At 46.8% G+C, this 17,173-nt stretch overlaps 2 protein-coding genes across 4 annotated transcripts in view; one reads left to right on the top strand and one right to left on the bottom strand.

Moving 5' to 3' along the window:
• CDC73 (cell division cycle 73) overlaps nt 1-2,960 on the bottom strand; it is a 171,748-nt gene extending 168,788 nt beyond the window's left edge. Inside the window, exon 1 of the mRNA XM_075002235.1 lies at nt 2,740-2,960. Coding sequence (XP_074858336.1) covers nt 2,740-2,870 — 131 coding nt within the window. The 5' untranslated portion in view covers nt 2,871-2,960. The remainder of the gene's footprint in view (nt 1-2,739) is intronic.
• Nucleotides 2,961-6,429: 3,469 nt separating this feature from the next.
• Nucleotides 6,430-12,705, top strand: GLRX2 (glutaredoxin 2). 3 transcript variants are annotated; one of them, XM_075002631.1, is made up of 4 exons: nt 6,430-6,449; nt 7,921-7,984; nt 9,924-10,100; nt 10,736-12,705. In XM_075002631.1, exons 2-4 carry the CDS (start codon nt 7,922-7,924, stop codon nt 10,880-10,882), a joined length of 387 nt encoding a protein of 128 aa, XP_074858732.1. In that variant the 5' UTR covers nt 6,430-6,449; nt 7,921; the 3' UTR covers nt 10,883-12,705. The 3 variants fall into 3 exon arrangements, with proteins under 3 accessions (XP_074858732.1, XP_074858734.1, XP_074858733.1); XM_075002633.1 differs by lacking the exon at nt 6,430-6,449 and adding an exon at nt 6,676-6,762; XM_075002632.1 differs by lacking the exon at nt 6,430-6,449 and adding an exon at nt 6,780-7,662.
• The last annotated feature ends 4,468 nt before the right edge of the window (nt 12,706-17,173 follow it).

Below are 17,173 nucleotides of genomic sequence, written 5' to 3' on the forward strand. Positions count from 1 at the left end.
ACCATAATTTACTTTAGAAAGCAACTAGATAAAGGATTTTTTAAGCAAACATAATCCTTTGAAAATGTGCTGAAGTGAAAGCTCTATTTATCCACAGAACATACACAGTAGGAATTGAAGCTTCCCCCTGATCTCCAATGTACTTAATCTTAACTGTATTTGAACTAATGTTAAGTATCACAAAATAGCACTGGTCTCCATGATTGTGTAAGTCTTTGACCCTCTCTGTCCAGGCTGCAAGAAGGGTTGTCAGTTATCCGCATATTAACAGGATTTTTTGTCACATGCACCAATATGATATGTCACGCCATCTCCATACTGGTGCACATTTAGTTCAATCTGTACATGAACATAAATTAAAGGGAACACTGGTTGAGAGTTCAGGGTCAGGGGTGTGGACTCTGCAAGGAAGTTTGGGTGCGGGAGGTGACTCAGGGTGGAGCAATGGGTTGGAGCGCAAGAGCAAGTGTGGCATGCTCTGGCAGCTCCTGTTTGATGGCACACTGGGGTTATAGCAGCTCCCTGTCTGCCCTGGCCTGCTGTTATTTAGAGAAGCAACTGCTGTGGTGGGCATGTCCCTGTGGTCCTGGGGGGCTCTGTGGTCCTATGCACTACCCTTGCTTGCAGGAACCAGCAAGTGCAGAGTACAGTACCAAGCTTCCCTCATCATCTCAAGTCACTAGTGGCAGCTCCAACTTAGCAGGGGAGGAAGGGGAACCCAAGGCTCACATTCAGAGAAAATGACACAGGGTTTCAAAAACCTGACCTAGAAGGAAAGAGTTAAAACAAAAAACAAAAAAAAAAAGCTGGGGTGGTCCGGGAGATGTTTAAGCTTGAGGAAACAAGGACTGAAATTTACTCAATAAATCTTCAAATACGATAAGGTCTGTTATAAATATTATGGTGATCAATTGATCTCCATGTCCATTGAAAAAAGGACAAAAAATAATGGCCCTCATATTTCACAAAGGAGATGTAGATTAGCTGTTAGAATAAACCTAACTATATGAATAGTTAAAAACTGGGAGAGGCCTGTGAGAGAGTTTCAGAATCCCCATGATTGAGGGCTCCTACAAATGGGTTAGACAAACACCCATCAAGGAGGGTCTAGGCTTACTTGGTCTTGCCTTAGAGCAGGGAACAGGACTGATGACTTCTCAGACTCATTTCTAGCCCCACATTTCTATGATGTTAGCTTCTCTGCTTCACCCACCTTGTTTTGTAGTCTTGTTAATTTTTACTTGTTGGTATCCAGGACAACTGAGTAGGAGAGGCCCCAAAACTGTCTTCTTGTTTGCTCAACAAAACAACACTAAAATACTTAATATCTGATTTAAAAAAGTCTAAAGCAAACTCTCCCTTCCTCTTACCTAGGATTATCCATTTTAATAGAATTCATGTGAGGAAAGAAGGAGCCGAGTGCATGTACAACTCTGACAAATTTTTGAATACGCTTAAAGAAATGTAATAAAGTCACATACCTCAGCTTATAAAGATTAGCTGAAGCAGTCAGAAACTGATCTTTAAACCTAATCATAAATTAACCTGTTTTCTGAGAGTTTGGGCCACCATTATAAGTAGAGTCCTCGACCACCTGTCATCCACTGACAAGTCTCTTATTAATAAGCTCTTTCCCTTATTCAGAAGATCTTCAATACCATCCCAGAGTTCACATAACTAACTGAAAGACCCTCGAGTGTTGCTGCCTCCCCTTTCCCTGCCTATGAAGCTTCTTTGTGAAAAATACTTTCCCTTTCACCTCCAGCTTTCTCAGTACCCTTGTTCTGGGAAGAAAGGAAGCGGTTTGCTACTACTTAATGAAGTCCAACTAAAAATGACAGGTTCCAGGTGACACTCACTTTCAAGGGATACAGGAAGGTCGGGGCGGAAGCAATTCCTTCATTATTTTGACAATGCAATTGTGGGGTTACAAAATTTAGAGGGGTACAAAGACTAGCATTTTGAAAGTTCACCGGGGCGGGGGGGTACACTGTCTCGGGAGTTATTTGCATTGAGAATATACTTGTTTACAATGCATTACCTGCCAAAAAAAGTTGGAAACAAAACTATATTGTAGTGTTATAGCAAGGAGGCCCACTAAAAAAAGACTAGACTACAGATTTGCTTGCAAATCTGGGCAAAGTTTACAGTGATCAGATGAGGAGTTTCTACGTGGACCCAACTGTCCTCCCTACTCAAGGAAAAGAGGACAGTCTGGAAACAAAGACTCATGAAAAGGTAACTAACCAAGGTACAAAAACTACACAACAACTTAGCATCTCCTCCTACTCAAAGGAAACACCAAGTATCCCACAAGCTGTTTTACTCCTAATCCTGTCGTTCAGCCAGAAAACATCACCTACTACGTGCTCTGGTGACAACAGACACCTACAACCGAACACCTGAAAGGGACATCAATAAGCCTCTTGCCAGCTCTCGGCACTCCCCGTCCTCCCCTCGCGGGGCTCGCTCCAGCTGGATGGAGCTCAGGGCTGGGGGCAGCCGAGACTTCGCCGTTCACCTTAAGCTGAGAGCTCCGGGCGTGGGGGCAGAAAAGCAACAGGCGCGACCCGCTCCAAGGGTGGCGGCAGCGGCACCGCGTCCAGCCCCGCACCGCGGCCTCGGCTGCCCCGCCCCCGGAGGAGCAACAACCCCCCGCGACCACGGCCACCCGGTGGGGTAGGCGCTCCGCACATGGACGAGCCCGCCCCGGGGGCAGGCCCCCACCCCGCCACTCACCCCCAGATGACATAGTTGGTCTTGACGTTCTTGGGCCAGGAGAACTCGCCGAAGATCACCTCGTCCCCTTTCACCACGATCTCCTTCTTCTGCGTGTTGTACTGCCGCAGCACGCTCAGCACGTCCGCCATCTTCGCGCCGGGCCGCCGCCGCCGCCGCTCCGGCCCGCTCGGCCCCCAGCCAGCCGCGCGAGGACCCCACTGCCAGGGCCCCGCCGGGCTGCCCCTGTCGAACGCCTGCTTGCAGCCACCCCTCCTGCCCACAGGGCCGAGGCCCGCCCCTCCCGCCACCAGGCGGCCCCTCCCACACAGCCTAGGCCACGCCCCTCCTGCACCCAGATCCACGGGCGGATCCTTTGTTAAGCTCCGTCCCAGCCCTCGGGGGTTGCCTGGAAGCTCAGAGCTTGTAGCGGGGGGCAGTTGGGACATGAGACACTGTGTGCGGGAGCTCGGGGGGCAGCAGAGCAAGCCACAGCTGCAGGGTTTCCGCGGGTGGTGCACAGGCCTCAGCAAGTTGAACAAAATTTATTCCACACCCGTGGCAAAATAAGAGGGAATGTTACACGTACCCTGGCCACTCCGGGCGCTGGCCGTGTCTCCTCTCGCCAGCGGCAAGCGGTGCCGATCAGGAGATGAGAGACTGGAACAAACCCACTCTTGTCAGAAACAGTTTGGTCTCCAGAGGAATCTGGGAGGGCAGTGGGGACATGAGACATTGTGTGCGGGCAGTCAGGCCGCAGCACTGCAGAGCTGGGGTGGCACAGGGTTCAAGCAGTCAGCCCAGGGCAGCGTAGGACCCAGGCACTCAGCGCATAGCAATGTAGGCTTGGGTGCTCAACCTGGGGTGAAATATGCCTCAGGTGACCAGCAACCCCAGGTAGCTTGTGACTGTCCCACGTGGGGTGGAGGGCTCAGGTGAGTGGAGATACCAGATGGCTCAGGGCAGCCCCATGCGGTTTCCCAATTTTAACTTTGGTAAATATATTCACCTTACCCTACCCCTAATCCCCACCCCAACAGCTGCCTGTCCTCTGCACCTTTCCCTCCCTGCTTTTGTCCCCCATATTACCAACCACAAACATTCAAAAATCATATCAGGCTTTCCAAAGATCCATAAGATTGGCTTAAAAATCATTGATTATGTAAAAAAAAAAACATATTTATTTGCCTTCTGCACTTTGAGCCCTTAGGATGCATTGTGATCATTTTTGCAGCTTTCTCCACAGCCATAAAGGCTAGAAACTTACTTTTTCTTTAAGAACTAAGGCTGAAATCATCATGTATCCATTTCACTCCAGAAGCTGGTGTGTAAAGGAGAATAATAATTATCTTGAGACTCATAACAAAAGCACGAGAAATGGTAACTCTGCACAGACCCCTTTTTTTGTGTGTGTGGAGGGGTATTCTATGAGCACCAGAAGGCAAATCTGCCATAATCCTAACCACAAGCCAATACCATGACCCATCCCCCTTCAAAACCCCTTATAATGTGTAGAGAAATAACACTAGACATATAGATAAGAATGATATCATTAATAACAAACAGGTGTTTGTTGTATCAGCACATTTTGCCAACTAGCCTTCCTAGTCTGTTTCATTTAGCCAGTTATCACTCAATCTGCAGTCGCTGATGTGAGCTTTTGGGAAGGGAGCAATAGGGTCAGATGTACCATTGTGAGGCTCTTCCATCATTTATTATGCCTTGCATGTCTTCTCACTTTCTCTTGTAACTATAACCTCCTTCACACATATGCCTTACATTGTATGATGATGGGCAGAGAGCTGCTGTATTCAAGGTCATCCTTATACATACACAGAATATGCAGCTACATAGGGCACCAGAAAATCTGGGTACCATTGGCAAGTAGCTCTAATTGGTAAATAGCTCTTAAGGTTCACCTGCCTGTCCCTTCCTATCCCTGATCTCTGGCTGCTGCAGGATATAGTTAACTTGAAAGTGAAAAAGCCTGCCAGACCTATTTGTGAACATTGATCCTTTGAAAGAGTCATTCTAATGATAATGACACAATTAAATAGGGATATACGGTCAGTGTCTGAATTTACTGTATTAGACTTTGACTACGTGGGCAAATTTTTTTGAGGAAAAGTGCCTTTGTTTAGAAAACTGCCTGAGGGTTCATGCTGCAATGTGACTTTTCTTGCAGAAAAACAGCCATTTTCTTCAACCAAAATCTTCCAACTCCACAAAAGACATTTTTCATCTGCTCCCTGTGTTGTCAACAAACATGCAGTGTGGACACATTCAAAGTGTCTCATCAGTGATTCTGACTTCCAGAAGTGGCCCACAATTTTCAATCAGCCACTCTGGTCAACAGTTTGAATTCTGCTGCCCTATAGCCAGTTGACCAGTTATCTGCCCCTTGTAAGTCCCACAAAATTTTAATTTCTTTTTCTGCTGCCTGAGCCCTTAGAACCCACCCCAAACTCCATGTGCCGGATCAGTGTGCAGTGGTCTCATGGTATCTTCCCAAGTGCCCATGCCTAGCCATTGCTCCCCCACTTGAAGCGCTACGGAGCTGTTGGACCTGATCAGCATATGGGGAGAATGGCGTGTAGGAACTGGGATACATACAGAAACATTTCTTGATCCTTGTGTGAAAAGTGGAATGAGAGGAACACGCTGCAGTGCAGAGCAAACATTGAAGATCTCAGACAAGCCTATCGTAAGGCTCAAGAGGTGAACCAATCTGCCAAAGCTTCACAAAAGTTCTGCCAGTTCTTTAGGCATCTGGACACTATCCTTGCTGGTGACTCCACTGCCAAAAGCCCCATGCATACTTCAGAGGGCACAAAGGCAGTACACGAAGGATCTAACCTGGAGCACAGAAACAGAAGCAGTGAGTACAATCCATTTTGGGGAGAGGGAGGCCTCAGTCTTCAAGGTACAACATGGCCAGAGCCTAGAATGTCTCAAAGACCCCAACAGCTCCAGGGCAAAGAGTGCTGACAACTTGCTGTTTGGCACAATGGAATGCTCTGTAATTAACATGAGTAAAACCTCATTGGACAAGAGACAGACCTCAGCCTAAAGATAAGTATACAGTAGAAACATACGTTAACCAATACTAGATCCACTTACAGTCATCACAGTTACTGGAGGGTTGCATGTCCACACTATCATCCTTGGCTTGGTGATGCATGTCCTCACTAGGAGTGCTTCCACCGACCTAGGCCAGGTAGGGCCGGGCACTGAGAGATGGCTCGGCTCCACTGGAAGTTCCCTGTCACAACCTGGCTGCCTCACAGGTGCCAGGGCTCCAGGCAGGCTGCCTCCTCCCTCTGCTCTCATTCCATGTCAGGAGCCGGGAAGCTACCGGGCTGGGGCTTCTCTCTTCCCTTGCTAGGAGCTGGGGGAAACTACCTGAGGCTTCTTATTCCGAGCAGGTGGAGCCAGCTATCTGTCTTTTTGGCTCCCCTCCCTGACTTCTTGCTCTGGCTCCTAGATGGGAGCATAGGGGTGGAAGGCAGGGAGGACAAGTTGCCTGGGTTCCTTAGCCCGGCTTCCATTCTCGCTCTGGCTTCCAGGGAGCAGGGGCCGCCTGACTTTCTTGTCAATTTCTTGGTGCCCGCCCTGAAATTAACAAGGCCGCCCCCAGTCGGTGTTAGGGCCGCAGGTGCAGTGCGGCTGCTGGGGCGCGAGGCACTCCAAACAGAGGGAGAAGGAGGCAGTGCAGGCCGAGGCAGACCCAGGTAAGCACCCTTACGTGGGCCGAGCGGTGTAGGTAGAGCAGCCCCACGGCAATGCCCGTGCTGGGCGGACCCAGTGCGCGGGCCTGCGGCGCTAACTCCTCGCTCGCCCTTCCTGGCTACCGCGGCGGGCAGGAGCAGCTGCCGGGCAGCCCTAGCAGGGCGCGGGCTACACTGCGGGGCGGGGGGCGCCAGAGGCAGGCAGCGCGGCGGGCAGCCCGGCTAGCTCAGGTGGTAGCGGGCTCCGCCTCCCTCCGCCCGGCGAACCCATGGTAGCCCTGCGGGGAGTCCTGCGCGCCGCTGCCCGCTGCCTCAGGTCCGTTGCTGGACTGGGGGCCGGGCCGCGCCACCTGCTTCGGTCTCTCCTGGCCCCATGCGGTCGCCCGGTTGCTCCGTGGCCAAGGCGGGGCTGCCCCGTTGTCCCTGCCCGTGCTCGCCGGGCGGGGCGGGGCTGGTTCTGGGCTCTCCGAGCCCGGCAAGTAAAGAGCCAGGCCATTGCCGAGCCCCCGGCTCTCCGCAGCGCCGGCCGGGTCCGGGTAGATCAAACAGCCCAGCCCAGCCCAGCCCAGCCCAAGGCGGCGGGGGCAGGCTGCCCCCTCCATGCCAGCACCGGGCAGTGCTGCCCGGGAGAGTTACATACAAACTGGGGAGGGGGAGACTGAGTGGTGCTGTGTTAGGGGGACAGTTGCACCCCTGTAAGTGCCAACGGCGGCAGCCCAGGATAAGCTGTGCAGGAGCAGGTACCTCTGGGCCACTGGGGCCGGATCCTGGCTAGGATGGGTTGGCTGCTTTCCTTACACCAGCCTAACGGAGGGTATGCCTACAGCGCACTGGGGTGACAAAACAAAACCCCCACCACCGCGTGAAGGAGGAAGTTTTGCTGCTGTAAGTAGAAGTGTGAACGCTGCTTTGTCGGCAGCAGAGTGAAACTGCTGGTCGGCTGTGGAAGTATTTTGTCTTCAGAAGTGCAGACCAGTATCATTTAATGTACACGCTAGCCTTTAGTGACAGCTGTGTTGACACAGGCTTGTTGGTAAAAAGCTGTGTATTGTAGACACATACTTCAGCAGCAAAACATTCTAATGTAGATAAGCTCTGGGTTAGGTGGCATCTGAAAGAGGAATGTTTCTGAGATTTGCTTCGAAATCATGGCTGCAAAGTCTGCCAGGAGAAAACTGTGGATACCAGTGGATTTCTGGTGTTTGGATAGACTCAGGTAAACTGCCTTTTTTTCTGGGAACTTTGCAGATACATCAGAAATGACAGCTTTTGCCTCAAAAAACTATTAGTATTTCACTAGACACTAGAAATGGCAGTTTAAAGAAACCAACATGTAAGGAGATGGGGCAGTGAAGTTGGCTTGACTGAAAGCTGTATGTCATGGTTAAAATAACTTGAGAACCATAAAAGGGAAGGACAGTTTTTGAAAAAGAAGTTTTATCTATCTGCCTAACTTTTCTTTGTTTGTTTTTAGAATGGGAAATAATGCATCTACTTCAATAGGATTATCCAGTGATGCTACTGTGAATTTGATCCAGGTAAACGTATTAGTATTCTCATTTATTATTCAGGAAGAGTTATTATTTCTAGCCTTTGAAAAAAGAATATTAATTTACTTGCTTTATTTTTCTTTCTAATCAGTACAAGGATTGTTGTTTTTTGTCACCTCAACCTATGCAATCAGATCTGTAAGTTCAGTGCAGTAAAAAGTGTATTTTGGTTTTGAGCTCCAGTTCAGCAATCTAATCCGTGTACGCAAACTCTTATATTTTCCCTTTTAAGCATGTCACTTTTAAATCAGTTAAGTTCATCGTTGGTGTCAGTATTGAATAGGAAGATAGGCTAAGCCCCATGAAATCAATAAATTAAGCAATGAAAGTTACAATTTTTCTCAGTTCCAGTAAGGTAACAGTCTTATGTATCCAGAGAACTTTATCCTTTCCACATTTATCTTTTGACTACGCAGGCTATCAAAAGTGCCTCATTTTTATTTTTGGGTGACATCTCGCTGTTCCCTGGGCTTTGTCACACTTGGTCTTTAGTCATTTGGTGAATCTCTTTAGCTGTTCCTAGTCACAGAGAAGTAGCCCTGTTAGTCTGTATCTTCACAAAACGTTTTCTAGATATGAAGAAGTGCATCTATCCCACAAAATCTCATCACCTAATCAATTATTTTGTTAGTGCTACAGGACTGCTTTGTCGCTCTCTTTAGAGGCGTCGTCTTTGGTCCACCCTTGCATTTTATCACTTAAACAATACAAAATTACATATGAACATTATGTTAAAATTACAATCAAGTTGTAAAATCAGGAACTTAGGTGAGAAAAGGTCAGAATTAAGGTTGTCTATCCCTCTAATTTTTGGGTGTGTGTTTGATGAAAGTGTGTTTTAATAGTCCCAGATTCTTCTGCCCATTAGCCTCCTCAAATGAGGGTAACCAGGAGCAATGCCTGTATGGAGCACTTCTTTGCAGTATGCAGGTGCTTCTTCATACCCGCTACCAGGCAAAGCCTGCAGGCTGGATCCAGTCCTGGTTTGCCTTGATCAGGGCCATGAGGCTTGAGCTCTTTGCCCCCCACATGCAGTGGGGCTCCAGAAATGGTACTCCACACATGGCTGGAGCGGTTCCCACCCCGGTTCATAGGTTCCCACCCCTGGTTCATACATTCAAGAACTGTATTAGCCCTCTTGGCAAGGGTGTCCCACCATGAGACCATGTTGAGCTGATTATCCACCACCATCATCCCCAGATTCTTTTCAACCTCTATGCTTCCCAGCACAGAGTCCTGCATAGTGTAGGTATGACCTGCATTCTTTGTTCCCTGATATAAGCTTCTTATTTGGCCATTTCAAAACATACAGGTTGTGTCTACACTACAAAAGAACTTCAGAGTTGCTTACTTCAAAGTAAGCAACTTGGAAGTAGAGCATCTACACACATACCCTACTGCAAAGTTAAACTTAGGAGTAGGGCACTACTCCATTCCCAGGAATGGAGTAAGGACTTCAAAGTTGGGCTCCCGACTTCAAAGTTAACTCGAAGTAAGGGAAAAGGTGTGTAAACTCTCTGCTGGCTACTTAAATGTGCTGCTTAACTTCAAAGCTGATGCTGAAATTAGTGCCTAGTGTCGATGCACACACACTGTTTGCGTTTGCCCAGCTTAAAGTGATTGTGGTCACTCTTGACCAGAGATCTATTCTCTTAATTATTTACCATACATCCAATCTTTGTGTCTCTTGCAAACTTGCTTGCTTTGTTTTCTACAGTTAATTGATAAAAATCTTAAGTAGCATATGTCAAGAATCCTTGTGGGACTTCACTGAAAATAGCTACTTAATAATTTCGGTATTTGTTACCATAATGAGAAGATAAAACATATTGCTTTTGTCTGTCATTCTCTTTAAGAATGTGTTAAATTAATGCAGATAATTAGTACCTATTTGCAGACTACGTTGACATATTTTTAAAATATACAGGAAACTATTTCGGACAACTGCGTAGTGATTTTCTCTAAAACAACGTGCACCTACTGCAAAATGGCAAAGAAGCTGTTCCAGGATATGAATGTAAATTATACAGCAGTAGAACTAGATATGTATGAAAATGGAAGCCAGTTTCAAGACATTCTTCATCAAATGACAGGTGGCAGGACAGTAAGTACATCTTCTCACATGTAACTAAAATAGAGGGGGAACCATTTGCCTCCAGCAGTTGTCCACTGATCATGACCTCATCAGATTGTAGGAGCATTGAAACTTATATATGAGTGTATGATTAAAACACATGGTGTCTCAGGCAGATGCAGCAAAGATTCTGTAAGGTATCTTGCTTCATCCAAGTATTGACCATGCCACTCTAGAGTCATGATAGTTACTGCATTGCTGATCATGCTGTCTTTCAGATGACACTTTAAGCAAAAGCCACATAAAACTGAAACCCATCAAGAATGCTTTTTGCTTGGGTGGAAGTACTCACCCCAGTGAACTAGCAACTTTGTAACAATTCCGTGTAACTTTATTTGAATCATTGTGTGTTCACTGCATGTTCTAAAGCCATGTGCAAATGGAACTTTTAAGGAGAAAGTCCAGTGATGCTTATGCATATAGTATGAAGCATCTTGGGACCCTTTAGAGAAAGGTGTTAAGGAAATGTGGGACTGTCCACTAATATGGTGTGTAAAAACTTAGCATTCTTAAATTTATTTGGCAGAGCAACAGCATGCATGACCACACTTGGTTTTTATTCCCCCTACACAAAATAACTAATATAGTTTTCATATTCTTGACAGGTTCCAAGAGTGTTTATTAATGGGGCTTTCATCGGAGGTGCCACAGACACTCAAAGGCTTCACCAGGAAGGCAAGCTGCTTCCATTAGTTCATCAGTGTCAAATGAGAAGAACAAAAAATTCCAATTTGTCATGTAACCTACCTTAGCTTTAGTTACAAAAGTACCCCAAATCCAGATGTTAGATACCTAAAATCCGTCTTACAGCTTCTAAATAAATTGCCTGACTGTCAGAGGTGCCGAGCACCCATAAACACTAACATTAGGCCATTTATTTGAGGACCCACTTATGGATTTAGGTGCCAGTTATTAAGCACTCAAACTTGAAAATTTAGGCCTATGTGCGCAGCATGGCCTATTAAAATAACTAGGACATGGGGCGAGTAATTCATTACTTTAAAATAATTTATCTAATGGAAACATTATATCCTTGTTAAATACTTGACCTCTCCTCACTTCAATTTCACTCCATTGATAAAAATGTAGTAAAAAGAGTTATCTACCTCATAGGACTTTTGTGTAGATTAGGTAATATTTTTGTTACCATGGTTTGGAGGCATAAAGGAGTGCGTATGTTTTAAATATGTAAAGAGGTGCTACACAAGGTTCTGTGAGATAGATGACAACGTGAAAACTTGCAGTCTTTATCACCTTCAAAACCTTATGGGTCATAATGAGTTGATTCATTGTACTTGCAAGCTCATTTTACTGTAATTGTGTTGGAACAAAAGATGACAGTGCAATTCAGTGTTTTCTATAAAATAAGTCAGTGCTTCAGATTTTTTGTCAACTTATGTATACAGAAGACACTAAAAAGACCCACGGAATGTTTTTATTCACATACAGTCTGCAGTTACAGTGATTTTAATTATTTCTGTAAGTGTAAAATGTATCATGATAAAGGATCTAGAGGAAGGCATAAGTAGTGAGGTGGTAAAGTTTGTGGATGATGCTGACCTGTTCAAAATAGTCAAGACAAAAGCAGAATGTGAAGAACTTCAAAAAGATCTCATCAAACTGAGTGACTGGGCAACAAAATGGCAAATGAAATTTAATGTAGATAAGTGTAAAGTCATGCACTTTGGAAATTAATAACCCCAAGTATACATTCAATATGATGGGGGCTAATTTAGTTACAACTAATCAGGGAAGAGATCATGGGGTTATTGTGAATAGTTCTCTGAAAACATCCACACAGTGTGCAGCAGCAGGCAAAAAACCAAATTGGATGTTAGGAATTATTTAAAAAGGGATAGAAAATAAGACAAAGAATATTTTACTGCCCCTTTATAAAACTGTGGCACACCCACATCTTGAATACTGCATACTGATGTGGTCTCCTCGCCTCAAAGAAGATATTTTGGCATCAGAAAAGGTTCAGAAATGGGCAACTAAAATGATTAGGGGTTTGGGACAGGTCCTATATGAGGAGAGGTTAAAGAGACTGGGACTACTCAGTTTAGAAGAGAGGAGACATATAAAATAATGAGCGGTGTGGACAGGGTGAGTAAAGAAAAGTTGTTTACTTGTTCCCATAATATAAGACCTAGAGGACACCAAATTAAATTAATAGGTAATAGGTTTAAAACTTATAAAGTTCTTTTTCACACAGTGCACAGCCAACCTGTGGAACTCCTTGCCAGAGGAGGCTGTGAAGGCTAAAACTATAAGAGAGTTCAAAGAAGAGCTAGATAAATTCATGGAGGTTAGGTCCACAAAAGGCTCTTAGCCAGAAGGTAGGAATGGTGTCCCTGGCCTCTGATTGTCAGAGGCTGGAGATGGATGGGAGAAGACAAGTTGCTTGATCATTATCTTTGGTTCACCCCCTCTGGAGCACCTGGCTTTGGCCTCTGTCAGCAGATGTAATACTGGGTTAGCTGGACCTTTGGTCTGACCCAGTAATAGACATTCTTATGTTTTATTAAAGGCAATATCGCAGTCAGCTGCAGTAGTGAGTTTTTATTACAGTTCTGTATACACAATTGGTTCCCAAACTTTTCAGATCACGCCCCCATTTGGATTTTTGAGACACCATCTTCCAGACCCCCCTTTAACAAATTCAATTTGTAATTTAAAATAAACACAAAAACTTGATATAAAAATGGTATTTAAAATTAAAAATAAACACAAATAGCTTTTTTGGCCCCTTGAGGGTGCCTGGTTCAGCCCCAGCTAGCCATCTGCCAGAGCGCCATACCAGCCATCAGAGCTGCCTGCCCACCTGAGACATGCACTTCCAGAGCCACCGGGGCCAGCCGCCCGGCCGCTTGAGCCCTATGCTTCCAGGACCAGCCCCTCCGCCCACCATCCCGAGCCACCCGAGTCCTGGGCTGCTGGGGCCAGCCACCCAAGGTCCATGTTGCTGGGGCCAGCCACCCACCTCCCAGCACAAGCCACCCAAGCCCCATGCTGCTGGAGCCAGCCACCTGCTCGCCAGCCACCCACTCCCTGCACTGCCAGGACCAGCCGCCTGCCTGCCAGCCTGAGCCACACAAGCCGGTACTGCCAGGGTCAGCTGCCAGCCTGAGCCCTGCGATACAGGGGCCAGTCGCCCAAGCCCCGCAACTCCCACAAGCTGACTGGCCAGCTGAGCCCCACACCTCCATGAGCTGCCCAGCCAAGCCCCTTCCTTCCCACAAAGCCAGGCATCCCCATGTTCCTCCTCCCTGCCCCAACCTACACTCACTCACCTTTGCAGGAGGCAGCTAGCTCCATGTGGGCCTTCACTAGCTGCCTGCTTTTTATAGCAGTTGCGTCGGGTCACCCACTTTTTACTTGCTGTCTCCATTTACTGTCAACAACTACAGTGTGTATGCCAGGGGCTTTTTGTTTGCAGGAGGTGTGAGGAGGAGTGTTTTTATTGTCCTCCAGGAAGTTTCCCATAATAGCTAAAGCAGCTGCTGTGGTCAGAGCTTTCAACTCTGTTTCCCTGCAGCCAGGCACACAGCAATCTGCTTCTCCCCCTTGCAAGCCCTGGGAAGTTTAAATACTACTTCCTGTTGGCTGGCTGTGTGGAGTAGTCTCATGACATCTTCCCAACTGATGGATGGCTATCACTCTAAATGCTATCTGGCATGGACCACTGTGGAGCTTATATATCTGATCCGTGTATGGGAAGAGGAGTCTGTGTAGTCCTAGCTGTGAGTGATCTGTGGAAACTGGGACGCATGAAGGCCACTTTGGTGAAGCTTATGTGAAAAGGGCTATGAGTGGGCCATGCAGCACTGCAGAATGAAGGTAAAGGAACTCAGGCAGTCCTACCATAAGGGCTGTGGCCACACTAGCCCCTCCTTTCGGAGGGACTGTGGTAAGGAGGTGCTGACATGAATATGCAGCACCTCATTAGCATAACAGCAGCCATGTGTGCTTTGGAAGTGCCACTTTTGAAACGCACGCCACCCATGTAGCTGGGGGCCTTTCGAAATGACGCTTCTTCCCATTTGGAATAATGGACTTTCAAAATTGGGGTTGTTTTGAAAGGCCCCCCAGCTACTCTGGTGGCGTGCATTTCAAATGTGGCACTTTTGAAGTGTGTGTGGCTGCCATTATGCTAATAAGTTGCTGCATATTCATAGCAGTGCCTTATTAGCATGTCCTGAAGTGCCTCATTACTCCGGCCCCTCCGAAAGGAAGGGCTAGTGTGGCCGCAGCCAAGGAGATGGAGTCAAATTGATCCTTGGTGTACACACAGGACCTGTTGGATTTAAGAGGAGCTAGACCATTTGTAACTTCAGCGGTGACCGACCCCACCTCCACTGCTGAGAACTCCATGGGTACTTCAAGGGATGGAGTCACCAGAAAGAGGGTAAAATAATAGATGGAGGTAGAGCTAGATGAGGATGTGTGGCTCCTAGTGGGGTTGCTGCAGGGGCAGGCAGCTAAGAATTGCTCTCTGCTTCTAGTCAGTCTCAGCAGCTGCTCCACAGGGAGCAAGAAGCAGGAGATGAGATGCAGGGTAAGTGGCTCCAGCCTGAGGAGTGCCCAGGTGGGGGTAGGGCATAGAAAAGCAGAAGGCTGGCTGTGTTTTTGTGAGCTGCGTGTAGCCCTCTATAGCTAGTCATTCTGTCCAAACAGTGTTGATGCATACCGAGAGCTCCGTGGCATCCCACAGGAAGATGCTCTGGAAACCATAACAACAACAGACTGCATACTGAACTATCTGAGCCATCTTATCCAGGACTCTGCGTCTTACGCACATTAGCTCAGGGACTGCATTTTCTGAACAGTGCTGAACATGCAGATTATGCCCAGGGGAATGTTCAGCAATGACAATGATTGTCAACTTCATGGACTCTGGATGCCTGGAATTTCATTCTCGAATTGGCCTGGGTACAGCTGAAACCCTAAGGATTGGCGGCATGAACACATCTGATACTTAGTGACGCTTACTGATTCCTTCCTTTTCTCAAACTCAGAACAAACATGACAAAAGGGTTTTCAGTTAAAACTTTCACAGCTGCCATTGTTGTACAAACCAGCCTGGGGCAGAACCAGCTACCCTTTGGGGGCTTTTGGGGTCAGTGGGTTTTCTGAGCCCACCCCCTCTTCTCCTCTCCATCTTCCCCCAGCCCTGTGCCATCCTAAGGCTCTAGTAGGCAGTTTGAGAGATGGCTGCAGGCTCTGGGCTGGGACAGGGCATGGGGTGCAGGCTCTGGGAGGGAGTTTGGATACAGGAGGGGGAGTCTTGGATGCAGGCTCTGGGAGGGTGTTTGGGGGCAGAGTTGTGGGGATGGTGCACGCTCCTGGAGGGAGTGGTTAGCACTGACCTATGACAAGCAGTGGCTCCTTAGTGGATGAAGGTCTTCTCACTTCCTTTCCATGCAGCTCTCAGCGGAGCCTTCTGCTCCTGTGCACCTCTCACCCTGCCTGCTGCCCTGGGTGATTTAAAATGCTCCACTCTAGCTCCATCCATGGACTTCGTGTATAATGAGTCCACTGCCTTAAGGACAGACTTTCAAAGGTTTTTAGGCACTTGTCATGAATGAGTGCAGTGAAGGGGTTGATCTTTTCCTGAGATAACTTGAGCCCATGTGAGCCAATGGGAATGGAGTGACCTTTTTTGAACTGAGAACAATTGCAGTTTACGGGATCTTTTTTCTACTGAGGAGGCAAAGGGAGAGGATGTCTCCCAGGCAACTGAAATGAATCCCCTAAATATCCTGTCTCAAAATCAGCCATAGAGATGTAAGTAAAAGGGAAAGGTATAATTAGACATAATCAGGTTATGGTTATTTTGAATTTGGTTGGACTGGCTGTTTTCTTGTTGCCTTGTTTTGTTGCCGCCCCCCCACTTTTTTTTTTGGTTGCCGTTGCTTGATTTGATGTTTTCCCCTTAGAATTTTTAAGCTGAATCCCAGGAAATATTTTTTCTCTGCATTCAACCCTGTAATTTATTTGCTCTTGTTTTGTGAATAAATTACTGTTTAAATGCAATTGATCTGATACCCTGTGCCCTGATAAGGGGTCTGTGCATGTATATGCCTTTGGCTAGAAGGCCAGCTACTGAATTACAGTTCTTTGTTCTCAGCTGTCTCTCAAGGGAGGGTTAGGAGCTTGGGGTGCCTGCATGGGAAGATATCCCCAGGTGCATCCTCCTGGGTTAAGGGGATTTTGTGTTATCTGTGTGATGGTAGCACACTGTCCAGGAGATCTGTGACCTTGGGAAGTTTTAAAGTAAAGCCTGTGTATAGGCAAGGTGTTTTAAGTTTTTGCAGGCCCTCACTTCAGTGTGCAAGAGTGAGGACAGAACCCTGACAGCACCCAAAGATACCACTATGCATCTAGTGGGGTTTACAAAGCAGCTAGCCTTCTAGCCACTTTCAAAAATCCCACTAGATGCCTAAATGCCTTCAAATCTGTCCTTTAGTCTGTGCGTGCACCTCAGTGTCCCATCTGTATAATGGACATAACAGCACAGCTCTACCTCACCAAAGAGCTGAGAGAACCAATAGTTTAGACCTTGTGAGGTGATCAGATAAACACAGTGATGGAGCCCCATATGTACCACAGGCAGAGTGGGAACTGCTCTGTAGAATTGCTATCCCTTCTCTTGGTTTGGCCCTTCTTCTGAATGTTACTTTGTCTGACAAGGCTTGACTGTATTATTTTTTCCTATGGGCTTGTTTACACTTGCGGGTTTTTATCAGGGGAAACAAAAAGCAGTGTTCACATTGTCAGACGAAAAGTCAAGATGAGGGCTTTTCCCTCAAAATAGTAACTCCAATTCAAGTACCAGAGCTGGGTTAGCCTGTATCCACAAAAACAACATGCATCTGACAAAGTGGGGTTTGCCCCTGAAAGCTTATGCTCCAATAAATCTGGTACTCAATAAGGTGCCACAGAACTTCTTGCTGTTTTTCCAGCTCTGTACATGACTTATGTCACCCTTCCCCACTTTCAAGGTAGACAATGAATGCATGTGATAAGCTATGGTCAGCTTA

Source organism: Carettochelys insculpta, chromosome 9 (assembly GCF_033958435.1).
Source record: "Carettochelys insculpta isolate YL-2023 chromosome 9, ASM3395843v1, whole genome shotgun sequence".
Lineage (NCBI taxonomy): Eukaryota > Metazoa > Chordata > Testudines > Carettochelyidae > Carettochelys > Carettochelys insculpta.